This window comes from Eucyclogobius newberryi, unplaced genomic scaffold, assembly GCF_026437365.1.
Source record: "Eucyclogobius newberryi isolate DKJ021-1_F unplaced genomic scaffold, fEucNew1.0.hap1 SCAF_115, whole genome shotgun sequence".
NCBI classification, from domain to species: domain Eukaryota; kingdom Metazoa; phylum Chordata; class Actinopteri; order Gobiiformes; family Gobiidae; genus Eucyclogobius; species Eucyclogobius newberryi.
In genome coordinates, this window is record NW_027315741.1 from 154580 (window position 1) to 181653 (window position 27074).

At 46.0% G+C, this 27074-nt stretch overlaps 1 protein-coding gene across 1 annotated transcript; it reads left to right on the forward strand.

Annotated features, from left to right (window-relative positions):
- The first annotated feature begins 12704 nt into the window (after nucleotides 1-12704).
- On the forward strand, nucleotides 12705-26669 carry LOC140355574 (vang-like protein 2). The gene is made up of 7 exons (XM_072440214.1): nucleotides 12705-12979; nucleotides 14928-15045; nucleotides 16212-16813; nucleotides 18443-18576; nucleotides 18650-18785; nucleotides 19453-19696; nucleotides 26383-26669. The coding sequence occupies exons 1-7, from the start codon at nucleotides 12909-12911 to the stop codon at nucleotides 26641-26643; spliced, it is 1566 nt and encodes a 521-aa protein (XP_072296315.1). The 5' UTR covers nucleotides 12705-12908; the 3' UTR covers nucleotides 26644-26669.
- Nucleotides 26670-27074: the final 405 nt, after the last annotated feature.

Consider the following 27074-nt stretch of genomic DNA (forward strand, 5'->3'; position numbering starts at 1 on the left):
TGTTATAGAGTTATTACTCTTGTGTTATAGAGTTATTATTCTTGTGTTATAGAGTTATTACTCTTGTGTTATAGAGTTATTACTCTTGTGTTATAGAGTTATTATTCTTGTGTTATAGAGTTATTACTCTTGTGTTATAGAGTTATTACTCTTGTGTTATAGAGTTATTACTCTTGTGTTATAGAGTTATTACTCTTGTGTTATAGAGTTATTACTCTTGTGTTATAGAGTTATTATTCTTGTGTTATAGAGTTATTACTCTTGTGTTATAGAGTTATTATTCTTGTGTTATAGAGTTATTACTCTTGTGTTATAGAGTTATTATTCTTGTGTTATAGAGTTATTATTCTTGTGTTATAGAGTTATTACTCTTGTGTTATAGAGTTATTATTCTTGTGTTATAGAGTTATTACTCTTGTGTTATAGTTATTATTCTTGTGTTATAGAGTTATTACTCTTGTGTTATAGTTATTATTCTTGCGTTAGTTATTATTCTTGTGTTATAGAGTTATTACTCTTGTGTTATAGAGATAACTCTATAATAACTCTATAACACAATAGTAATAACTCTATAACACAAGAATAATAACTCTATAACGCAAGAATAATAACTCTATAACGCAAGAATAATAACTCTATAACACAAGAATAATAACTAACGCAAGAATAATAACTATAACACAAGAATAATAAGTCTATAACGCAAGAATAATAACTATAACGCAAGAATAATAACTCTATAACGCAAGAATAATAACTCTATAACGCAAGAATAATAACTCTATAACACAAGAATAATAACTAACGCAAGAATAATAACACAAGAAAAATAACTAACGCAAGAATAATAACTCTATAACACAAGAATAATAACTCTATAACACAAGAATAATAAGTCTATAACGCAAGAATAATAATATTCTTGCGTTATAGAGTTATTATTCTTGTGTTATAGAGTTATTATTCTTGCGTTATAGAGTTATTCTTGGATAGTGTTGGCAGTAGCTCAGTGGCAGTAGTGGCAGTAGCTCAGTGGCAGTAGTGGCAGTAGCTCAGTGGCAGTAGTGGCAGTAGCTCAGTGGCAGTAGCTCAGTGGTTAAAAAGAAATGGTTAAAAAGGCGCTACATAAATGCATTTGTTTTGAAGAATTAAACGTGATATTTTTGTGTTTCGTGGGTGAAAAAGCTGGATCTGATCTGGTTCGATCACGTTGAGATTCATCTGCTTTAAACTGTTTATAACGTCCAGCTTTGTTGTTCTAAAATGATAAAACCACGTTAAAAGTAACTCTTTTCTTTCCCCTCGTGTACTTTTTACTTTTACACAGACCTGACAGCTTCACATGTCGTAATTTAACGCATTTTTAACATTTAACTGAACTTTTCCTTTGATAGTTTATGATTATAGTGTCAGAAACATAACGTAGGATTAAAACGGCTTTATGTTTGTTTGACTGTTTATCTCTAATTTAAAGATGGAAAAGCAGCGTGTTTTCCTTTGAAAGACGTTTGTTGTTGTTTACTTTCCCAAAACCGGTTATAAATATAAAAGATGGTTAATTGTGTAGTGGAGTATCCAAGGTAGAAGTTGGCCTTGTATTCAAACGTTTAACATACAAACACTTCATTAGCGCGCGCTTTCGTTAGCCGTACCGTTAGCCGTACCGTTAGCCGTACCGTTAGCCACGCGCATATTTGGCTTTGTTTGGAATATTTGTGTGAAACTGATACTTTATTTGTGCTTTTGAAGTCATTTTAGTTTATTTTCACACTCTTTTTAGTCACATATATATAAAAGCTGGTCATATCTCGTCCCGATTAGTAAAAGTACATGAGATGACGTTATTACTGTGTTATTACTGTGGTATTAGTGTTTTTACTGTGTCATTATTGTGTTATTGTGTTTTTACTGTGTTTTTACTGTGTTTTTACTGTGTTATTACTGTGGTATTACTGTGGTATTACTGAGTTTTTACTGTTTTTACTATGTCATTACTGTGGTATTACTGTGTTTTTACTATGTTTTTACTGTGTTATTACTGTGGTATTACTGTGTTTTTACTGTGTTTTTACTATGTTATTACTGTGTTTTTACTATGTTATTACTGTGTTTTTATTGTGTTTTTACCATGTTATTACTGTGTTATTTGGGACACGACTCAGACCGGCTGCGGTTCGTCGTGTTTTCTGGATGATTATACGACGACGGGCTGTAAATATCTCGTCTTAATCATTTATTCCGTGCGAGTTGGAACCTGCAAAACTCTTATTGCCGGCGTTTCAAACCGTTCTCTGGGCTGGATTCCACTCACGTTTTGTTTTGTTCGATCAGAAATATGTTTGATCAAATCAAATCAAATCAATTTATTTTTGTAAGGCCCAAAATCACAACAACAGTTGCCTCTGAGGGCCACAGGGAGAAATGAATCAACAATGTCTGTGGTGGCGATGGAGTCAGACAATGTCTGTGGTGGCATCAGCTGTTTTATGGCGTAATATCAGCGGTGAACTTGTATTTACGACTAAATAGTTTAAGCATTTTTACTTTTAATAAGCTCATAATGACCAACGCAATTTGATCGTTTATGTCTGATAATGATCCACGTTCTTGTGCACTTTGTCTGTGATGTTTTATCAGAATAATGACACATCCTGGTGTTATCAGAGCGTTTCCTGTGTCCGCCCTGTGTCTGCCTTTGTGTGTTTGTGTCTCTCTGTTTGTTTGTTTGTTTGTGTTTTTATTCCTGGAGCGACACAAGTTCAAGTTCAGCTCTTTTCTCTCACACACGTGATCATAATGAGTTGTTGAGTTTGTTGGAATCAGGCCTGAAACGGATGATTATTTCAGTCAGTGATGATTTCTATTGAACATCGAGACTTTTAAATACATTATCAACCAAATAAAAGATGAAATATGACTGAAGGCTTCTGCGTGAAAAATATGACATGACATATGTGTGTTAATGATGAAAATCAGAAATTGTTTATTCTTTTTTAACGTTTTGATTTTATAATGTTATCTTTGTTATAAAAAACGAGTCATGATTTGTTATCACACAATTACTTCAGCACGATTACAACATAGTGCAGTGTTCTCGCTGGGCTGAGGTCGAAGGATGCCGGTTAAGATTGTCTTGATCTTCATACCTGGAGGTATCTCTTGAGCGTGGCGGTGACCAGCCGCAGCATGGCGCCCCGTCATGCCAGAACCCCTCAGTGAGAACACTGTAGTGTAGTCTACTTTATCCAGTTGTCTTCTCTTTTGCTTCAATATTTCGCTTTGTTGATGGAAAAAGCTAAAAAACAAGAACAATTAGACCCTGATCCATTTCACCGACATGAAGACATTATTGTTATAAAGTTCTGCTGTTTTTCTAATTCTGACTCCGTTTGGTGTAGAACCTGTGGTAAATGTTTATCACAGTTTTACTTCTGTTAAATTGCAGTTTGTGAAAAAAAATGAAAAATAAGAGTTTAAAATGACAGGAAGTGGAGCAGAATCCCTCTGTGATGTCATCAGTGTGCGACACAGAGACAGTTTAAACCATGGTTGGACTAAATAAAGGTGTTTTATGGTCTTATTGTGTGTCAGATCAGAACTGTTGTGTCGTTTATGTGGAGTTTGGCTCTTGTTTACAGTCTGGTTGCTATGGTAACAGCTGTGGAATTACCTCATGTCATTTGTGCTCACGTCCAACCAGGAAGTACAATTATAAACTTTACAAAAATGGTCAAACTGGGGACAAACGGACAAAATGTTTAGTAAAACCTAAAATATAATCGTGTTTACTGCGTTTTAGTGAAATGTCATAAGCACTTCAAGCACTTTTAGAATCCTTGGACTCTGACTGTTGGCGTCTCTTTGACCTGATTCATAAAGTTGAGGTTTGATTTCCTCGGCAGTGGAATCACAGCGCGGCGACGGGTCCAAACATTCAAAATGACGGCGTGACTTTGACTAAAGCTGTTTGTGACGGACAAAGGACATTTCTAAACACGTTTTGTTGTCTCTATTGTTGTACCGTACGTGGCTGTTCTGCATGGACATGTTTTTAGGGCTGTGGTTGACTGAAGACTTCCCCCGCGCGTCAATTAATGGACTAAAAGTGGGCGCGGCTCTGGGAAGCGCTCTCTAAAGGGTTTAGTGTGAACACAGAGGAGCGATGGGAAACGGTATCTTCAGTGAAACGACAAACTGTCCAGTCGCCGTGAACATCGACGGATTTAACTGATTTGACAAGTAGATTCTTCAGTTTTGGCTGAATTTCCCTGTGACTTTTGTTAGAATTTTCTCTTCTATGTGAGATTGTTTTTCTTCTGGTAGAAATAGTGAAATAAGCTGTTTTTTAGGCTGCGATTCTTTTTGTTGTCGATTAGTCAACGATTACTTCAAACGTTTATCGAGACCTGCAGGAGACCACAGATGACCGAGACCAGGCCGAGTGCCGAGACGAGACCAGGCCGAGTGTCGAGACCGAGACCAGGCCGAGTGTCGAGACCGAGACCAGGCCGAGTGTCGAGACCGAGTGCCGAGACGAGACCAGGCCGAGTGTCGAGACCGAGACCAGGCCGAGTGTCGAGACCGAGACCAGGCCGAGTGTCGAGACGAGACCAGGCCGAGTGTCGAGACCGAGACCAGGCCGAGTGTCGAGACCGAGTGCCGAGACGAGACCAGGCCGAGTGTCGAGACCGAGACCAGGCCGAGTGTCGAGACCGAGACCAGGCCGAGTGTCGAGACGAGACCAGGCCGAGTGTCGAGACCGAGACCAGGCCGAGTGTCGAGACCGAGTGCCGAGACGAGACCAGGCCGAGTGTCGAGACCGAGACCAGGCCGAGTGTCGAGACCGAGACCAGGCCGAGTGTCGAGACCGAGACCAGGCCGAGTGTCGAGACCGAGTGCCGAGACGAGACCAGGCCGAGTGTCGAGACCGAGACCAGGCCGAGTGTCGAGACCGAGACCAGGCCGAGTGTCGAGACCGAGACCAGGCCGAGTGTCGAGACCGAGTGCCGAGACGAGACCAGGCCGAGTGTCGAGACCGAGACCAGGCCGAGTGTCGAGACCGAGACCAGGCCGAGTGTCGAGACCGAGTGTCGAGACCGAGACCAGGCCGAGTGTCGAGACCGAGTGTCGAGACCGAGACCAGGCCGAGTGTCGAGACCGAGACCAGGCCGAGTGTCGAGACCGAGACCAGGCCGAGTGTCGAGACCGAGTGCCGAGACGAGACCAGGCCGAGTGTCGAGACCGAGACCAGGCCGAGTGTCGAGACCGAGACCAGGCCGAGTGTCGAGACCGAGACCAGGCCGAGTGTCGAGACCGAGAAGAGACCATGACGAGACCGAGACCGCTTAGTGATGAGACGAGACCGAGACCGCCGAGTGTCGAGACCGAGACCAGGTAGAGACCAGGCCGAGGCCAAGATGAGACCAAGACGAGACCGAGACGAGACCGAGACGAGACAGGGACCGCCGAGTGTCTTTAGCTGTTTCCTTGTCGTGTTTTTTGTCGTGTGATGTAAATAGTTTGAATACATTTCCCAGTTTCTTTGGCCTTTTTACTTGAGTCTTTTTCGTCTGTGACTGTCACACGTGTGCGATCCTTCAAATGCACAAATACAAACAATTGTAGCAAACAAGAAACTAAATGGAATCTTAATAAAGCACAAATCTATTTTCTACTCGTCTGGTTTAGAGTTGGTAACGGCTAAATATAACTTAATAAAACAGTTTTTCTGCAGCTCAAATAGTCTTTCCGTGTGTGGCTCTGGCTCTGAAGTATGAGTGACAGTTGTTTCAGTCGAGCTGCTGCACTTTCAGAGCAGCTGTTTTCAGACTCCATGACAGACAAACACTAACTTAGAGCTCTTTTGAGATTTATGTGGCTGAAAGTGGCACTAATGTTGTTCTAATGTCGATGGTGATTTCAGCCTCTCTCTGATGATCCACTGTGAAACATAAATAAATGCTTGTGATACGGTCGGATGTTGTAGAACTTTATTTTGAAGCATTTGAGAGCTCTTATATATTTACTCAACTTTCTGTTTATTGGAGCTTTGGCTGTAATTGTTCTGTGGCATTTAAGAGTCGAAAGGAATGAAAAGAGTTATTATGGAAAACACCTTGAATCACCATCAATTATATTTCAAATATAATTAATTTATTTTTGTAGAGCCCAAAATCATGAAAGCAGTTGTCTTGGAGGGCTTTAATATTATTTTATTTATTTTATTTATTTTATTTATTTTATTTATTTTATTTATTTTATTTATTTTATTTATTTTATTTATTTTATTTATTTTATTTATTTTATTTTATTTATTTCATTTTATTCATTTTATTCATTTTATTTTAAAAATTGTAATTCGAGGGCCCCTCAGAGCCGTACAGAGTCCCTCAGAGCCGCACAGAGCTGCTCAGGGCCCCTCAAAGCCTCTCAGAGCCACTCAGAGCCCCTCAGAGCCCCTCAGAGCCCCTCAGAGCCGCTCAGGGCCCCTCAGGGCCCCTCAGAGCCCCTCAGAGCTGCACAGAGCCGCACAGAGCCGCTCAGGGCCCCTCAGAGCCCCTTAGAGCCCCTCAGAGCCCCATCAGAGCCGCTCAGGGCCCCTCAGAGCCCCTCAGAGCGGCTCAGAGCCCTTTAGAGCCCCTCAGAGCCCCATCAGAGCCGCTCAGGGCCCCTCAGAGCCCTTCAGAGCGGCTCAGAGCCCTTTAGAGCCCCTCAGAGCCGCTCAGGGCCCCTCAGAGCCCCTCAGAGCGGCTCAGAGCCCCTTAGAACCCCTCAGGGCAGCTCAGAGTCGCTCTGAGCCGCTCTCCAAACCTCTTTTTATAGACTTTTACTCTGAAGACGACCCGGAGGTCCCTCGCTCTCCCTCACAAAGGAAAAGTCGCTCGGAGCGGTGCAAAAATAACTGGCCGGACGAGCTGGCGGCTCCAATGACAAAAGCGCCTCCGTCAACAAAGGCCTCGGCGGAGGAAACGGGGTCAAGCGAGCGGGCGAAACGCCGGGCGAAACCGCGAGTAACCGGCGTGAAAGTGGAGCAAGCGCGGCTCATTTTAAGAATAGAGAAACTTAATCTGGGCCACGCCTTTAGGTCCTGGGCGTGTCCTCTGAGCCCAGGTGAAATAACAGAAGGAGGAAATGACGTGTTGTGGCATTAGAGTCTTCAAAAGTGTCAAAAATCAGATGAACTAAACTAGAACAAATGCTAAACTGGAGCTAATTTGAACTATTCTCACAGACGTAAAGAAAGTGCCGTGAAAATAAGTTTATTGTCTAAAAAGATTGCATTTTGTGGGATTAAAATCTGTCTAATTTAAATCCAGTTTGACGATTCAGTATCGTATCAACACTTCCTACAATAAAACACAACATTTTAATTGAAGTGTTGCATTTTTATAATTATTTATTGCATTTGTGAGTGAGTGAAATTCACAAAATTGTAAAATGTGCTTTAGCAGAACAATAATATGTTAATTATAAACTTTTTATTATGATATTTTGTGGTAAAATCATTGCTTTTAAAATACTTCTTCAGTCTTTTTAAAAATAGGTTTGAGAATCATAAATAGAAACAATTCCTTATTTTAAAATGTGAATTTAATCGAACAATTTTTCCAACAAAATGGAAATTATTTTAGTTACAAATGTGTAAAAATTAAGTAAAATCAAAAATCACTATAACATAAATAAAACAATAAATCTGTCTTTTTATCAACTAAATCCCTGATGAAAAATAAATAAAGATCATTTGGCATAAAAAGATTAAAAGTCATTGGTGGTACTGTGTGTTTTTAATGACCTTTATACTTATACTTAAACTAAACTCGCACACAGTTTATGAACATCATTAGTTTTGTCGTGAATGTCCAAACTAAATGCTCTCCAAAAATTTCCCCCCAAAATGGAATTTATTCCCACGATTACCGTATTTTCTGGACTATAAGTCGCACCTTTTTTCATAGTTTTGGCCGGGTTGCGACTTATACTTATATTTATACTTATATTTATACTTATATATGATATTATTTGTACCACATTTCATACTCCAGTGCAACTTATATATGTTTTTTCTTCTCTATTATGCATTTTTTGGCTGGTGCGACTTATACTCAAGAAAATACGGTAACCAAACTAAAGCGTATATTTCCTGTGATCAGCTAAAGTCGTCACACCTCGGGCCGTGTGACTATAACGACGTATTTGACCCACATTCTGCTCATATTTTATCCCCTTTTTGTCCCGTTGATGATGATTGACGGCTCGTGTCTCGTTGCAGAGCTCTAAAAAGTGCACTTTGTTCGCTTTAGGACTCGTGTTACGGCTCGTTTCCTACGCCTCATTTCAAAGCTTTATACTTTAGCTTTCAGAGCGCGTTACAGTCAGAATTACTCTTATTTGCACATTTTTCACGGCTGTTTTTAATATTTCGTACCTCTAACCAGCGGCTATCGCGGCGCAGAAGTTTGAAATGTTTCGGTGAAAGTTAGATGACGTTTCTTCGTGCGGATGATATCGATTTGCTCGTAATGTTCCACGGTATGGCATTAAAAGTATCCATCTATCCATCGTTTATTTCATCCCAGTTGTTTTTTATCACACAAAATCCCACGGACATTGTTCCCTCGTCAAAAAACATCCACGTTTCTCCCCTCCGAGCCTCAGAAAACACTTCGTTTCAAGTTTCCCACAGTTGTGATGTTAAAGGTCAAAGGTCGAGATCTGGACGTGTCCCGAGCTGTTTTTAAGTCTCCATTATCTCCATTTGTGCCTTGAATCATTCTCTTTACGACGAGCGTTTGTTTGTTTTCCTGCTGTAATTCCCTCTGCTGCCAGTAGATGGAGCGCTAACACCAATCCTGATGAGTCATGTGTGCTTTTCATCCAACCTGAGGCCACGAGCTCTCGTCTGTTGTGTTAGCGTCTGTGTGTTAGTTCATTGTGTTAGCTCAATATGTTAGCTCACTGTGTTAGCTCAATGTGTTAGCTCAGTGTGTTAGCTCAGTGTGTTAGCGTCAGTACTTCCTGTTTAATTGGATTAAATACTAAAAGCTCAGACAGTGAACATGTTAAACACTTCACCAAAGGACCAGAGTGTGTTTATAAAAGGACACGTCTTTGTGTCTCAATGCTAACGCTAATGCTACTGTTAGGCATTCAATTTTTTTCTTTAACTAATTAAAATAAACTGAAATAACGACCAGTCAGTCTTTCCTTAAAAATGTAATGTAGTGTATTTTATATTTTACATCATAATAAAAGTTAGCATTAGCGGTGCGACGCGGTTAGCTTAGCACGCGGCCCACAGTTGAGTTCCCTCCGTGTCGCGGCCCGGTGAACTCTGCTCATCCTTTTGCGTCTCGAACAGTGAAAGGGCCCGGGCCACGCCCCCGTCTTTATCACCGCGGCTCCGATGACAGCGCCACATCCATCATGCTCCGATCCCACGCTCCCATTGGACGAGGGCCGCCGCCAGGGCCCCCGTTTCCCCGGAGACGACGGCGGCGCGGAGGAGAACGTGAGACGAGGGAGACGGCAAACAAGTTTAGGGAAAACAGAGTAATCCAATACGGACGCCATTATGTCCGGCCGAAGAGCGCCAGATGATTAGGTCTGGCACGGTTTAATGTTGATGCAGAGGAAGAACCACCTCTGGCACAGTTTAATGTTGACGCAGAGGAAGAACCACCTCTGGCACGGTTTAATGTTGATGCAGAGGAAGAACCACCTCTGGCACAGTTTAATGTTGATGCAGAGGAAGAACCACCTCTGGCACAGTTAAATGCTGATGCAGAGGAAGAACCACCTCTGGCACAGTTTAATGTTGATGCAGAGGAAGAACCACCTCTGGCACAGTTTAATGTTGATGCAGAGGAAGAACCACCTCTGGCACAGTTTAATGTTGATGCAGAGGAAGAACCACCTCTGGCACGGTTTAATGTTGATGCAGAGGAAGAACCACCTCTGGCACAGTTTAATGTTGATGCAGAGGAAGAACCACCTCTGGCACAGTTTAATGTTGATGCAGAGGAAGAACCACCTCTGGCACAGTTAAATGCTGATGCAGAGGAAGAACCACCTCTGGCACAGTTTAATGTTGATGCAGAGGAAGAACCACCTCTGGCACAGTTTAATGTTGATGCAGAGGAAGAACCACGTCTGGCACAGTTTAATGCTGATGCAGAGGAAGAACCACCTCTGGTACAGTTTAATGTTGATGCAGAGGAAGAACCACCTCTGGCACAGTTAAATGCTGATGCAGAGGAAGAACCACCTCTGGCACAGTTTAATGTTGATGCAGAGGAAGAACCACCTCTGGCACAGTTTAATGTTGATGCAGAGGAAGAACCACCTCTGGCACAGTTTAATGTTGATGCAGAGGAAGAACCACCTCTGGCACAGTTTAATGTTGATGCAGAGGAAGAACCACCTCTGGCACAGTTTAATGTTGATGCAGAGGAAGAACCACCTCTGGCACAGTTAAATGTTGATGCAGAGGAAGAACCGCGTCTGGCACAGTTTAATGCTGATGCAGAGGAGGAACCGCATCTGGCACAGTTTAATGTTGATGCAGAGGAAGAACAGCGTCTGGCACAGTTTAATGTTGATGCAGAGGAAGAACAGCGTCTGGCACAGTTTAATGTTGATGCAGAGGAAGAACAGCGTCTGGCACAGTTTAATGTTGATGCAGAGGAAGAACAGCGTCTGGCACAGTTTAATGTTGATGCAGAGGAAGAACAGCGTCTGGCACAGTTTAATGTTGATGCAGAGGAAGTACAGCGTCTGGCACAGTTTAATGTTGATGCAGAGGAAGAACCGCGTCTGGCACAGTTTAATGTTGATGCAGAGGAAGAACAGCGTCTGGCACAGTTTAATGTTGATGCAGAGGAAGGACAGCGTCTGGCACAGTTTAATGTTGATGCAGAGGAAGAACCGCGTCTGGCACAGTTTAATGTTGATGCAGAGGAAGAACAGCGTCTGGCACAGTTTAATGTTGATGCAGAGGAAGAACAGCGTCTGGCACAGTTTAATGTTGATGCAGAGAGAACAGCGTCTGGCACAGTTTAATGCTGATGCAGAGGAAGAACCGCGTCTGGCACAGTTTAATGCTGATGCAGAGGAAGAACAGCGTCTGGCACAGTTTAATGTTGATGCAGAGGAAGAACCACCTCTGGCACAGTTAAATGCTGATGCAGAGGAAGAACCACCTCTGGCACAGTTTAATGTTGATGCAGAGGAAGAACCACCTCTGGCACAGTTTAATGTTGATGCAGAGGAAGAACCACCTCTGGCACAGTTTAATGTTGATGCAGAGGAAGAACCGCCTCTGGCACAGTTTAATGTTGATGCAGAGGAAGAACCGCCTCTGGCACAGTTTAATGCTGATGCAGAGGAAGAACAGCGTCTGGTACAGTTAAATGTTGATGCAGAGGAAGAACCGCGTCTGGCACAGTTTAATGCTGATGCAGAGGAGGAACCGCGTCTGGCACAGTTTAATGTTGATGCAGAGGAAGAACAGCGTCTGGCACAGTTTAATGTTGATGCAGAGGAAGAACCGCGTCTGGCACAGTTTAATGTTGATGCAGAGGAAGAACAGCGTCTGGCACAGTTTAATGTTGATGCAGAGGAAGAACCGCGCCTGGCACAGTTTAATGTTGATGCAGAGGAAGAACAGCGTCTGGCACAGTTTAATGTTGATGCAGAGGAAGAACCGCGTCTGGCACAGTTTAATGTTGATGCAGAGGAAGAACAGCGTCTGGCACAGTTTAATGTTGATGCAGAGGAAGAACAGCGTCTGGCACAGTTTAATGTTGATGCAGAGGAAGAACCGCGTCTGGCACAGTTTAATGTTGATGCAGAGGAAGAACCGCGTCTGGCACAGTTTAATGTTGATGCAGAGGAAGAACAGCGTCTGGCACAGTTTAATGTTGATGCAGAGGAAGAACAGCGTCTGGCACAGTTTAATGTTGATGCAGAGGAAGAACAGCGTCTGGCACAGTTTAATGTTGATGCAGAGGAAGAACCACCTCTGGCACAGTTTAATGTTGATGCAGAGGAAGAACCACCTCTGGCACAGTTTAATGCTGATGCAGAGGAAGAACCACGTCTGGCACAGTTTAATGTTGATGCAGAGGAAGAACCACCTCTGGCACAGTTTAATGTTGATGCAGAGGAAGAACCACCTCTGGCACAGTTTAATGCTGATGCAGAGGAAGAACCACGTCTGGCACAGTTTAATGTTGATGCAGAGGAAGAACCACGTCTGGCACAGTTTAATGCTGATGCAGAGGAAGAACCACGTCTGGCACAGTTTAATGCTGATGCAGAGGAAGAACCACGTCTGGCACAGTTTAATGCTGATGCAGAGGAAGAACCACGTCTGGCACAGTTTAATGCTGATGCAGAGGAAGAACCACGTCTGGCACAGTGGGACTGTCACATGACCATTGAATTATTGATGTTGGACCATCATAAACACAATTCCAATAAAGTTCCTTCATCAGTTTCAAAATATCAAACAATCTCAGATAATTCAGTTTCACAGTTTCTCCTTCAACTTCAGGTCATTTTGTAAAAGGTTCTTTCAGGACCAGGACTATAAGGTCTGAGTCTTACGCTCAAGTCTTACGCTCGGCGTTGCGGTCAGTGTTACGGTCGGTGTTACGTCTCTTCCTGTGGTTAAACGGCGTTTGCTTCATGCCTTCCAGAGCTCTCCACCACCCGCGACCCTTTTACCCATCAGCCCCGGCTCCTCTGGCCCCGCCTCCACCATAGAGTCCCTGCTCAGTAAAGTGGACCTGCTGGCTCTGCCCCTGGCCCTGTCCGGCTCGTCCCTGTCGGAGCGGAAGGTCCAGGCGGGACAGGGGGCCCCGCGGGGGGGCGCTGGGGGGGCTCCGACGCCCCGCTCCAAACTCATCATGGACAACGAGTCGCAGTACTCGGGGTACTCCTACAAGTCGTCCCACTCCAGGAGCTCCAGGAAACACAGGTGAAACTGCAGCGCACATGAACCTATATCTGTTATTATACATTTATTTTATATTATTTATGCTTTTAGGTTGTATTGATTATTCTTAGTTTATCTGATAAACGACCAATGTTTTATTTTTCTTAGATTAATCACGAGCAGCTCTTTGGGAACTGTCTTGTGTATAAAACCTGCTCTAGAAATAAAGTACGGACGATGCAGATGTGGATTATCAGTCGACTAAAGAAGTTCTGGGTCGTCCATAATAATAAATGACAATATCATCGTGAGGGCCAAACAATAATAATCGCAACAATTTAAAAAGCAAAATCAAGTATTTTTAGTTCAATATTCAGCCCGAAAAACAGACCTAAATGTAAAGAATTTTATTTTATTTTGTCTTTCAGAAAGTTCTGTTTCAATTCAGTTCAATATTTCACTGTTGTTTGTTCCGAATAATCATGAATAATCATGAATAATTGTGAATAATTGTGAATAATTGTGAATAATTGTGAATAATTGTGAATAATTGTGAATAATCGTGAATAATTGTGAATAATTGTGAATAATTGTGAATAATTGTGAATAATTGTGAATAATTGTGAATAATCGCTCTCACAATAATCATAACTCTTACTTTTGATATTGTGACCTCTAGAGCAGATTCAAGTACAACTGACGAGACAAAAATCAGACTCAGAATAAAAGAAAAGATCAGAGACTAAATGGCACAATAAAGCAAATACATACGATAAATAAGGATTTACTAAATAAAATACAAATAGACACGATCTAGATACTTTGAATGTACACGCTTCAATAAATCTGTATATTCTCAAATCTCCTGCTACACATTTTGTCACATTCCTGATGCTTTGTAAAAATATAGTTTGAATATTGTTCTCAAGTTAAAGGCGGTATGGACGTTTTTTCGGCAATTTGAGAACGCAGGCGGAAGTGCGCATGCCACTCCCCCGTGCGGAACGATACAACACACACGTGCGTTTGTTTATTAGCGCAACGGAGCGCATCGCATCGCTCGTCTCCCGTAGATTTCTGTCCACTTCTGCGTCAGCTCGAACTGTCTTTCTCAGTCTTCATTTTGCCCCGTACACTGAGGGAACTATATTATGATAGATCCATGCGCTTAGGCACGCGGAAACATGGGCACGAGCCTGACGCGGCTGCAGGTGAGCGGCAGGTGCGTTTTATGATTGATACGTGGCAGGACAAATGATTTATCCACGCCACGAGGAAATATGATAAAAAAATTGTTGGAAAAAATCGTCCATACCACCTTTAATGCAAAAAATAAATAATCTAATACAATATTTTCCGGAGTATAAGTCGCACCAGCCAAAAAATGCATTATAGAGAAGAAGAAAAAATCATATATAAGTCGCACTGGAGTATAAGTATACATATATAAGTATAAGTCGCACCCCGGCCAAAACTATGAAAAAAGGTGCGACTTATAGTCAATAGTTTCTAAAGCAGTTTGTCCTGTTTCTCTTATTCTAAAAGAAAACCTGTGGTAAATATATATCATTGTTTTTGTTCCGTTAAGCTGCAGTTTGTGACGAAAATTTGAAAAATAAGAGTTTAAAAATGACAGGAAGTGGAGCTGAATCCCTCTGTGATGTCATCAGTGTGCGACACAGAGACAGTTTAAACCATGGTTGGACTAAATAAAGGTGTTTTATGGTGTTATTGTGTGTCAGATCAGAACTGTTGTGTCATTTATGTGGAGTTTGGCTCTTGTTTACAGTCTGGTTGCTATGGTAACAGCTGTGGAATCACCTCATGTCATTTGTGCTCACGTCCAACCAGGAAGTACAACTATACACTTTACTGGGGACAAACGGGCAAAATGTTGTGTAAAACCTGAAGTACATTGTCATTATATTTTTGTGTTGCTGTTGTTGTTGTGTCATGTTGTTGTTGTTGTTGTTGTTGTTGTTGTTGTCAGGGACCGCAGGGACCGCCACCGCACCAAAAGTCGAGACGGGAGCAGCCGAGGGGACAAGTCGGTGACCATCCACACTCCGGGAGAACCTCTGCTGGACGAGACGGCCCGAGATGAGCGGGTCAGAGCCCACGTTTCACCCTCTTTTACGTAACCCCGCCCCCAAACGGCGCAGGAACCAAACGGCACAGGAACCAAACGGCGCAGGAACCAAACGGCGCAGGAACCTCGCAAATGTCAAACCACAATATTTATGTTCCCCGGGAGCCAAGGACGCAGACTCGGTCACGCAGGAATGTAGCGTCTGCTTTGTTTAGAGTGCGTGACCTCAGCGGCGTTTAGTTTAGACTGAGCACGGTCCAAGTTTACTGAACGAGCTCGTCAGAACGAAAAAACATGACTTTAGTTTCCACGCGGCGGCTGCTGCTCGTTAAGAGTTTGGACATGATTATTGTGCAAATGTCAAAGTAACTGTCAGACAAGCAGATGTTACACGCTTTTATATTTGTAGTGATTTGATGAGGGTTGTCGGAAGTATCTCATTAAATACAGTGAAAATGTAGTAAAAATCTCAGAAAATTCAATTAAATGTCATAAAATTCAGTAAAAATCTCATAAAAGTTTGTAAACATCTCATAAAATGTTGTTAAAATGTCATCAAATGCAGTGAAAATCTCACAAATTTTTTAAATAAAAAATGCAGTAAAACCATCTAATAAAATTCAGTAAAAATCTCATCAAATTTACTAAAAATCTTACAAGATTTTGTAAAAAAATCCCATCAAATTCAGTAAAAAATTCATCAAATTCAATAAAAATTTCATCAAATTCAATACAAATTTCACTCGATTCAGTGAAAATCTCAAAGAATAGATTGATTGATTTATCGTTAGTTGCAATTCTGTTTTAAAGCTGAGATTATTCAATTTTGACTTATTTTCATCTTGATTTGATATGTTTCTATTTAAATAGCCTTGCTTTTATAATTGTGTCTACGTTTTGATTGCACACGTTGCATGGAGTTAATCCTACATAAATCCCAAACCGTGCGTCTGGACGTTCCCTCGCTCGGCGCCGGACAGAACTGTTTCTATGTTTCCATGAGCTGCCAGCGGCGCCAAACCCACCGAATCGCACTGAAATCGCCGTAAAAGAACATCGTCTGTTACAGTTTTACCGCCGGTGTCAACGCGTCGATCACTCGTCACGCCCCGTTTTCACTCTCGGGATTTCACGTTCCCTGCCCCGTCTTTTCCCACAACTCTTTTTCTTTTCGCCCTCGTTCAGGACGACAACTGGGGCGAGACCACCACCGTGGTCACGTCCGAGCACAGCGTCTCCAACGAGGACCTGACGCGCCTGTCCAAAGACCTGGAGGAGACGGCGCCGCTGCGGTGCCAGCGCTTCCTGGGGCCCGTCCTGGCCGGCCTCCTCAGCCTCTTCGCGCTGCTCACGCCGCTCGCCTTCCTCGTCCTGCCGCAGGTCCTGTGGCGGGACGTCCTGGAGCCGTGCGGGACGCCGTGCGAGGGCCTCTACGTCTCGCTGGCCTTCAAGCTCCTCGTCCTGCTCATATCGTCGTGGGCGCTGTTCCTCCGGCCCCCCCGCTCCGCCCTGCCCAGGTTCTTCGTGTTCCGGTGCCTCCTCATGGTGCTGGTGTGTCTGTTCGTGGCGTCGTACTGGCTGTTCTACGGCGTGCGGGTGCTGGGCCCCCGGGAGCGGGACTACCGGGGCATCGTGGAGTACGCCGCGTCGCTCGTGGACGCGCTGCTGTTCATTCAGTACCTGGCGCTGGTGCTGCTGGAGATCAGGCACCTGCAGCCGGCCTTCTGCATCAAGGTCGTGAGGAGCAGCGACGGGGCCAGCAAGTTCTACAACGTGGGACATCTCAGGTGAGGCGGCCGGCCACGCCCTTCTCTCTCAGCCACATAGCTCTTAGCTTTATTCTATTTAGTCCAAGGTCAAATTTATCTATTTCCAAATGAATCGAAGGTAATTTCTTCCATTTGTCTGATGTCTGTCACAATGTCAGTCCAGTCCTTGATCGTCGGGGTTTTGTCTTTTGCGATTATCTTTTTCCTGCCGCCAAAAGTACATTCCAAAGGTTTCTGTTTATTATGTCCATGGCAGTTCTGAGACTCTCACTCGGGCTCAGATCTGTAGAACATTAGTTTCGGCTTCTCCTTAGATGTTCTTCAAACACTCTGACATCTCATCCATGACCACGGGATTCGTCTTTCCACAGGGTTGTGTCAGAAATGAGAATCAGTTGGGTTGAAATACCGTGTTGCAGCTGAAAGATCATATCACATCAGCAGGAGGAGAGGACCTAGTGTGTTTGCTTAGTTTAATCCAAGTGGCAACTTTTGTTTTTGGACAGGAAGTGCAGTTTGACCAGCCGAGGGAATAAATACCAAAGAAACGAGTCATATTCCATTTGAAGTGAAACATTTGTGTGAATCTCTGTCACATAGTGAAAGAAACTCAGTGTTTTATTTGACCTACGCGGCACAGACTCGAGACAGAACGCTCGTCTAACGACCTCAAAACAGTGTCCAGTGGAATATAAGTCACATCAGCCAAAAATGCATAATAAAGAAGAAAAAAACATATACAAGTTGCATTTTTGGGAAAATGTATTTGATAAAATCCAGGACCAAGAACAGACATTTCATCTGTAAATGCAGTTTAAAATAATAACAGATGAGAGAACATGGTGAATAGGTGTATGTGTGCTAACGCTAACACCTTCAGCTACATGACGTATGCTAACGCTAACACCTTCAGCTACATGACGTATGCTACCGCTAACACCTTCAGCTACATGACGTATGCTAACGCTAACACCTTAAGCTACATCACGTATGCTAACGCTAACACCTTCAGCTACATGACGTATGCTAACGCTAACACCTTCAGCTACATGACGTATGCTAACGCTAACACCTTCAGCTACATGACGTATGCTACCGCTAACACCTTCAGCTACATGACGTATGCTAACGCTAACACCTTCAGCTACATGACGTATGCTAACGCTAACACCTTCAGCTACATGACGTATGCTAACGCTAACACCTTCAGCTACATGACGTATGCTAACGCTAACACCTTCAGCTACATGAGGCACAGACAGAACTGTGGTAAGTGTCTGGTATGTTAACGTAACATATGAACAGTTATTCAGATAACTATAGCATAAAGAACATGCTAACAAGTTTAGCAAAGCATCAGTTTTACCCCAAATCACTAAATCCATTGAATTCTTCTTCCTCTGTGTCACTTCTAAACAACTCCACAAACTCCAGAGGAAGAGGAAGTGCAGATTCTTCTTCTGCGTCGCTCAGAGCCTAGAGCGCCCTCTTGTGGTTGTCAGTGTGAAATTAACGAATAATATTACATACAAGTCGCTCTGGAGTATAAGTCGCACCCCGCCCAAAACTATGAAAAAAGGTGCGACTTTATACGGTACAGGTTCTGTCACGCACACAGAAGGTTCACGTCCCTCTCCTGTGCCTCAGCATCCAGAGAGCCGCCGTCTGGGTTCTGGACAGATACTACAGCGACTTCCCCATCTATAACCCGGCCTCGCACAACCTGCCCAAGTCCATCCTGAGCAAGAAGATGAGCGGCTTCAAGGTCTACTCCATCGACGGTAAACGCACAAACCGCCCTCTCCGCCAGGTCGCGTTCACCCTCAGTCTTGAGATGTGTTGTTGTTTTTGCAGAAAACCCCACCAACAACTCGAGCGGTCAGTCCAGAGCCATGATCGCCGCGGCCGCTCGGAGGCGAGACAACTCCCACAACGAGTTTTACTACGAAGAGGCCGAGATCGAGCGACGGGTCCGAAAACGCAAGGCCAGGTCAGACGACAAGCGAGAGAAAGACGGTCGCTTCCATTGTGTGCGATCACGAAACTTTCTTTTTTTTTAGATGTGAAGTACAAACTACATATTTTGTTTTATTTTTAGCTTAATTTCGCTATGTTTTGAGCTAAAATATCGAAATATCGCTTTATTGTGATACTAAATCTGGTGATACAGCTTCGCTGGTATAATTTCCCGACTCATTTTGTGGCCACGCTACAATTTTGTCGCCCGTTAAAAGAAGGGAAACTTGTTTACCCATAAAACATTTGACATTTTGACTGTTCTGAGGATTAAAACGGACGTGTTTCATTGTGAGTTTGTGTCGGTCGCGGTTTAACAAAGGAAAACGTTGTTAAAATGTATAAAATAGTGATATATCGTAGAATATCATGAGTATGTATGGATTATTGCATGTATCGCAAAATCGTGACATCATCGTGAGCCGTGTATCGCGCGTTGTGTATCGCGTCGTGTGTCGCATGTCGTGAGTCGTGTATCGCATCGTGAAGTAGCGTGTTTTGAGCTCGTTCTTCCCGTGTCCAGGCTGGTGGTGGCGGTGGAGGAGGCGTTCGTGGGCCTTGTATCGTGCATTGTGTATCGCGTGTCGCATCGTTTAGGACCATGTTTTGATCCCGTGTTTGCTCGCTCTTTCCGTGCACAGGCTGGTGGTGGCGGTGGAGGAGGCGTTCACTCACATCCGGCGGCTCCAGGACGAAGAGCCGGCGTCGTCGCCCAAACACCCCAGAGAAGTGATGGATCCCCGGGAGGCGGCCCAGGCCATCTTCGCCCCGATGGCCCGGGCCATGCAGAAGTACCTGAGGACCACGAGGCAGCAGGCGCTCCACAGCATGGAGAGCATCCTCACACACCTGCAGTTCTGCATCACGCACAACATGACGCCCAAGGTCAGCACCAACGCCTGCAACACGCTTAGGACAACACGCTTAGGACAACACGCTTAGGACGACACGCTTAGGACAACACGCTTAGGATGACAAGCTTAGGACAGCATGCTTAGGACAACATGCTTAGGACGACACGCTTAGGACAACACGCTTAGGATGACAAGCTTAGGATGACAAGCTTAGGATGACACGCTTAGGACAACACGCTTAGGATGACAAGCTTAGGATGACAAGCTTAGGACGACACGCTTAGGACAACACGCTTAGGATGACAAGCTTAGGACGACACGCTTAGGACAACACGCTTAGGATGACAAGCTTAGGATGACAAGCTTAGGACGACACGCTTAGGACAACACGCTTAGGATGACAAGCTTAGGACAGCACGCTTAGGACAACATGCTTAGGACAACACGCTTAGGATGACAAGCTTAGGACAGCACGCTTAGGACAACATGCTTAGGACGACACGCTTAGGACAACACGCTTAGAATGACAAGCTTAGGACAGCACGCTTAAGACAACACGCTTAGGATGACAAGCTTAGGACAGCACGCTTAGGACAACACGCTTAAGACGACACGCTTAGGACGACACGCTTAGGACAACATGCTTAGGACGACACGCTTAAGACAACACGCTTAGGACGACACGCTTAGGACGACACGCTGAGGACGACACGCTTATGACGACACGCTTAAGACGACACGCTTAGGACGACACGCTGAGGACGACACGCTTATGACGACACGCTTAAGACGACACGCTTAGGACAACACGCTTAGGACAACACACTTAGGACGACACGCTTAGGACAACATGCTTAGGACGACACGCTTAAGACAACACGCTTAGGACGACACGCTTAGGACGACACGCTTAGGACAGCACGCTTAGGACAACACGCTTAGGATGACAAGCTTAGGACAGCACGCTTAGGACAACATGCTTAGGACGACACGCTTAGGACAACACGCTTAGGATGACAAGCTTAGGACAGCACGCTTAGGACAACACGCTTAAGACGACACGCTTAGACGACACGCTTAGGACAACATGCTTAAGACGACAGGCTTAGGACGACACGCTTAGGACGACACGCTTAGGACGACACGCTTAGGACGACACGCTTAAGACGACACGATTAGGACGACACGCTTAGGACAGCACGCTTAGGACAGCACGCTTAGGACAACACGCTTAGGACAACACGCTTAAGACGACACGCTTAGGACGACACGCTTAGGACGACACGCTTAAGACGACACGCTTAGGACGACACGCTTAGGACGACACGCTTAAGACAACACGCTTAAGACAACACTCTTAGGACAACACGCTTAGGACAGCACGCTTAGGACGACACGCTTAGGACGACACGCTTAGGACGACACGCTTATGACGACACGCTTATGACGACACGCTTAAGACGACACGCTTAGGACGACACGCTTAAGACGACACGTTTATGACGACACGCTTAAGACGACACGCTTAGGACGACACGCTTAAGACAACACGCTTAAGGACACGCTTAGGACGACACGCTTAAGACAACACGCTTAAGACAACACTCTTAGGACAACACGCTTAGGACAGCACGCTTAGGACGACACGCTTAGGACGACACGCTTAGGATGACACGCTTATGACGACACGCTTAAGACGACACGCTTAGGACGACACGCTTAAGACGACACGTTTATGACGACACGCTTAAGACGACACGCTTAGGACGACACGCTTAAGACAACACGCTTAAGAACATGCTTAGGACAACACGCTTAGGACAGCACGCTTAGGACAACACGCTTAGGACGACACGCTTAGGACGACGCGCTTATGACGACACGCTTAAGACGACACGCTTAGGACGACACGCTTAAGACAACACGCTTATGATGACACGCTTAAGACGACACGCTTAGGACAACACACTTAGGACAACACGCTTAGGATAACACGTTTAGGACAACACGCTTATGACGACACGCTTAAGACGACACGCTTAGGACGACACGCTTAGGACGACACGCTTAAGACGACACGCTTAGGACGACACGCTTACGACGACATGCTTAAGACAACACGCTTAAGACAACAATCTTAGGACAACACGCTTAGGACAGCATGCTTAGGACGACACGCTTAGGACGACACGCTTAGGACGACACGCTTAAGACGACACGCTTAGGACGACAAGCTTAAGACGACACGTTTATGACGACACGCTTAAGACAACACGCTTAAGAACACGCTTAGGACAACACGCTTAGGACAGCACGCTTAGGACAACACGCTTAGGACGACACGCTTAGGACGACACGCTTATGACAACACGCTTAAGACGACACGCTTAGGACGACACGCTTATGACAACACGCTTAAGACGACACGCTTAGGACGACACGCTTAAGACGACACGCTTATGACGACACGCTTAAGACGACACGCTTAGGACAACACACTTAGGACAACACGCTTAGGATAACACGTTTAGGACAACACGCTTATGACGACACGCTTAGGACGACACGCTTAGGACGACACGCTTAGGACGACACGCTTAGGACGACACGCTTAGGACGACACGCTTAAGACAACACGCTTAAGAACACGCTTAGGACAACACGCTTAGGACAGCACGCTTAGGACAACACGCTTAGGACGACACGCTTATGACGACACGCTTAAGACGACACGCTTAGGACGACACGCTGAGGACGACACGCTTATGACGACACGCTTAAGACGACACGCTTAGGACGACACGCTGAGGACGACACGCTTAAGACGACACGCTTAAGACGACACGCTTAGGACGACACGCTGAGGACGACACGCTTATGACGACACGCTTAAGACGACACGCTTAGGACAACACGCTTAGGACAACACGCTTAGGACGACACGCTTAGGACAACATGCTTAAATATATCTGTATGTTTGAGAGAACGAGACAGAACTAAGTGTGAGCGGGAAATAAAAATAAAAAATGCAATATTTTCAACATCCAAAAGGTGGCGCTACATACCTGCTGAAAACACCACACACACTTTGCTTTGGTGGCTATTGATCTCATTTATTTTTTCACAATATTTTTTCCAAATTAAGGTGAAGTTATGGTTTGGTCAGAAATGTGTTGTGAACAAATAAATCAAACCATAATTTCCACGTTATTTAATCTTAAAGAGCACGTGGCCCTGAGCAGACGCGCACACCTCTGTCTTCATCATATCCCTCCCCTTTTCCACCGTCACCATGGTTACTTTGTTTTCCATGAAACCATGAATGCAAATATAAATTGGCTTAATATTAGACACGGGTTCATGGATTAGTCGGCCTCTTCGACTGCTCATTTACCTGTTGTAATTGTTTTTAACCCGCTTTTTTTTATGAAATTTCCCCATGTGGGACAATAAAGGAATATCTTATCTTATCTTATCTTTATCACTCTGAGTTTGTATGAGGAAGGGGGGAGGTGAAAACGGCAATTTTCTGACCACTCAAGACTCAAACGCAGGACGATATAAGATGCAACGTGCAGGAATCAATCAAAAATACAACTGTGAGTGAGTCAATGATGAGGGAACATTACACAATACGTCCCCTTTAATGAATCAATGTCCTGTACTTTATTTACACAGAATGACTTTAAGATTACCTCCCGTGGGCCCACCACCCGCAGGAGGATCCATAAGGGGCCGGTGCAGAGAGATCTGGGCGGCAGTCGACGGCAGGGGCCTCGGCGACCAGATCTCCAGACACAGAGACTAACTCTGGGGACATGGAATGTCACCTCGCTGGGGGGGAAAGAGCCTGAGCTTGTGCGGGAGGTTGAGCGATACCGACTAGATATAGTCGGCCTCACCTCCACGCACAGTTTGGGCTCTGGAACCCATCTCCTCGAGAGGGGTTGGACGCTCCACTTCTCTGGTGTTGCCCGCGGGGAGAGGCGGCGGGCTGGTGTGGGCTTGCTGATAGCCCCTCAGCTCAGCCGCCACGTGTTGGAGTTTACCCCGGTGAACGAGAGGGTCGCGTCCCTCCGCCTTCGGGTGGGGGACAGGTCTCTCACTGTTGTGGCGGCCTACGGGCCGAACAGCAGTGCAGAGTACCCGGCCCTCTTGGAGTCCTTGGGAGGGGTACTGGACAGTGCACCGACCGGGGACTCCGTTGTTCTACTGGGGGACTTCAACGCCCACGTGGGCAATGACAGTGACACCTGGAGAGGGGTGATCGGGAAGAACGGCTTCCCCGATCTGAACCCGAGCGGTGTTCAGTTATTGGACTTCTGTGCTAGCCACGGATTGTCCATAACGAACACCATGTTCAAGCACAAGGGTGTTCATCAGTGCACATGGCACCAGGACACCCTAGGCCGGAGGTCAATGATCGACTTTGTTGTCGTGTCATCAGACCTCCGGCCGCGTGTCTTGGACACTCGGGTGAAGAGAGGGGCAGAGTTGTCAACCGATCACCACCTGGTGGTGAGTTGGATCCGCTGGCTGAGGAGGAAGCCGGACAGACATGGCAGACCCAAGCGCATTGTGAGGGTCTGTTGGGAACGTCTAGTGGAGCCCTCTGTCAGTAGGGTATTCAACTCGCACCTCCGGGAGAGCTTCTCCCATGTCCCGGGGGAGGTTGGGAACATTGAGTCCGAGTGGACCATGTTCTCCGCCTCCATTGTTGATGCGGCTGCTCGGAGTTGTGGTCGCAAGGTCTCCGGTGCCTGTCGTGGCGGCAACCCCCGAACCCGGTGGTGGACACCAGAAGTAAGGGATGCCGTCAGACTGAAGAAGGAGGCCTATCAGGCCACTCTGGCTTGTAGGTCTCCGGAGGTCATCGACGGGTATCGGCAGGCCAAGCGAGCCGCAGCTCGTGCTGTCGCAGAGGCAAAAACCCGGGCCTGGGAGGAGTTCGGGGAGGCCATGGAGGAGGACTATCGGTCGGCACCAAAGAAATTCTGGCAAACCGTCCGGCGCCTCAGGAGGGGGAAGCAGTGTCTCACCAACACCGTTTACGGTGCGGGTGGAGGCCTGCTGACCTCGACTGGGGATGTCGTCGGACGGTGGAAGGAATACTTTGAGGATCTCCTTAATCCCTCAGTCACGTCTTCCGAAGAGGAAGTAGAGACCGGGGTGTCCCGGTCGTGGAACACTGGACCAGCTCTATACCCTCCATCGGGTGCTCGAGGGTTCATGGGAGTTTGCCCAACCAGTCCACATGTGCTTTGTGGATCTGGAGAAGGCTTTCGACCGTGTCCCTCGGGGTGTCCTTTGGGGGGTGCTTCGGGAGTACGGGGTCCGGGGCCCTTTGCTCAGGGCTGTCCGGTCCCTGTATGACCGGAGCAGGAGCTGTGTTCATTGCCGGCAGTAAGTCAGACCTGTTCCCAGTGCATGTTGGACTCCGCCAGGGCTGCCCTTTGTCACCGGTTCTGTTCATAATTTTTATGGACAGAATTTCTAGGCGCAGTCGGGGGTCGGAGGGTGTCCGGTTTGGGGACCACAGGATCTCATCTCTGCTGTTTGCAGACGATGTTGTCCTGATGGCTCCATCAAACCCGGACCTGCAGCTGCACTGGGACGGTTTGCAGCCGAGTGTGAAGCGGCTGGGATGAGAATCAGCACCTCCAAATCCGAGGCCATGGTTCTCGACCGGAAAAAGGTGGCTTGCCCTCTCCAGGTGGGTGGGGAGTCCTTGCCCCAAGTGGAGGAGTTCAAGTATCTCTGGGTCTTGTTCACGAGTGAGGGAAGGATGGAGCGTGAGATCGACAGTTGGATCGGTGCAGCGGCTGCAGTGATGCAGTCGCTGCATCGGACCGTTGTGGTGAAGAGGGAGCTGAGCCGAAAGGCAAAGCTCTCGATTTACCGGTCGGTCTACGTTTCCACCCTCACCTATGGTCATGAGCTTTGGGTAGTGACCGAAAGAACAAGATCGCGGATGGGCGCTCCCTTAGAGATAAGGTGAGGAGCTCGGCCACACGGGGGGAGCTCGGAGTAGAGCCGCTGCTCCTCCACGTCGAGAGGAGCCAGCTGAGGTGGCTCGGGCATCTGTTCCGGAGGCCTCCTGGGCGCCTCCCTCGGGAGGTGTTTCAGGCATGTCCCACCGGGAAGAGGCCCCGGGGAAGACCCAGGACACGCTGGAGAGACTATGTCTCTCGGCTGGCCTGGGAACGCCTCGGGATCCCCCCGGAGGAGTTAGAGGAAGTGTCTGGGGAGAGGAAGTCTGGGAGTCCCTGCTCAGACTGCTGCCCCCGCGACCCGGCCCCGGATAAAGCGGCAGAAGATGGATGGATGGACTTTAAGATTAACGACTTATTTCAAAGAGACACATTCTGCAACTTTAATGAGCTTTTAACCTTGCCACGTCATTAGTTTACTCAAAGTTGGATTCTGATTGGTTCGTTTGCGTTGATCCTGATTCGTCCTGCAGCTGAGACTCGAGTGCGCAGAAAAATCCTGTTTCCACCCACCCCCTATCCCCGCCCACATCCCCTGTACTCACTGTGATTATTCAAAAAGTCACAAAAAGAATCACATGCAAAGGAAAATCTGCTGCTTGTTGAATTATGATGTCACTATGAGGAGGCGGGGCTTGAACAGGAAGTGGATGGAGCCGTTTGAGATCAATATCGTGCGACTAAACGGTAAAAAGATGGGCGTGTCTCCTTTGTGTTGTGTGGCCAGGCGTTCCTGGAGCGTTACCTGGCGTCGGGCCCCACGCTGCAGTACCAGCAGCAGAGCGACAGGGGGCGCCAGTGGACCCTGGTGAGCGAGGAGCCCGTCACGTCGGCGCTGAGGCAGGGCCTGGTCTTCGCTCTGCGGCGCCCGGACTTCTCGCTGGTCGTCACGGTCACGCCCCTCCCCTTCCTGCGCCTGGGGGAGGAGTTCGTCGACCCCAAGTCGCACAAGTTCGTCATGCGGCTTCAGTCGGAGACGTCGGTGTGAGGGCGGGGCCGAGGAAGCAGGAAGTGAGACGGCGTCGAGCGTCTGCGTCGGCCAAAGTGGTTTAACTCTCGACATTTGTCTGGATTTGAGTCGTTTTGAGCAGTTTAACGAGATTTACTCTTAAAACGACGCCATTATGGAAAGAAAAGTCATAAAAATGCAGCGCGAGTTTATTTTTCTTACATAACTGGAAAAGATGCATTAAAAACACAAATAAATGAAACGAGAGCAGATCAAATCCTTTCAGCCGAGATTTGAACATAAACGCCACAAATATTTATTATTTTTGTGTCGTCAAAGTTATATTTAAAAGCTTAGACGCACTAAAGGCTTTTTTTACTATTTCAACTGCAATGTTCTTACTCCCCAGATGAATATAGAAGAAAAATAAAAGTGTAAAAAGTGGTTTTCATAAGAAACAATATCCAAAA

Excerpts from the sequence above, each read along its gene's own strand:
- LOC140355574 (XM_072440214.1), top strand. The coding sequence starts at position 12,909 with ATGGACAACGAGTCGCAGTACTCGGGGTACTCCTACAAGTCGTCCCAC. Across the intron at positions 16,814-18,442 it reads TACAACGTGGGACATCTCAG|CATCCAGAGAGCCGCCGTCT; the intron begins GTGAGGCGGCCG and ends CCTGTGCCTCAG. Across the intron at positions 19,697-26,382 it reads CGCACAACATGACGCCCAAG|GCGTTCCTGGAGCGTTACCT; the intron begins GTCAGCACCAAC and ends TTGTGTGGCCAG.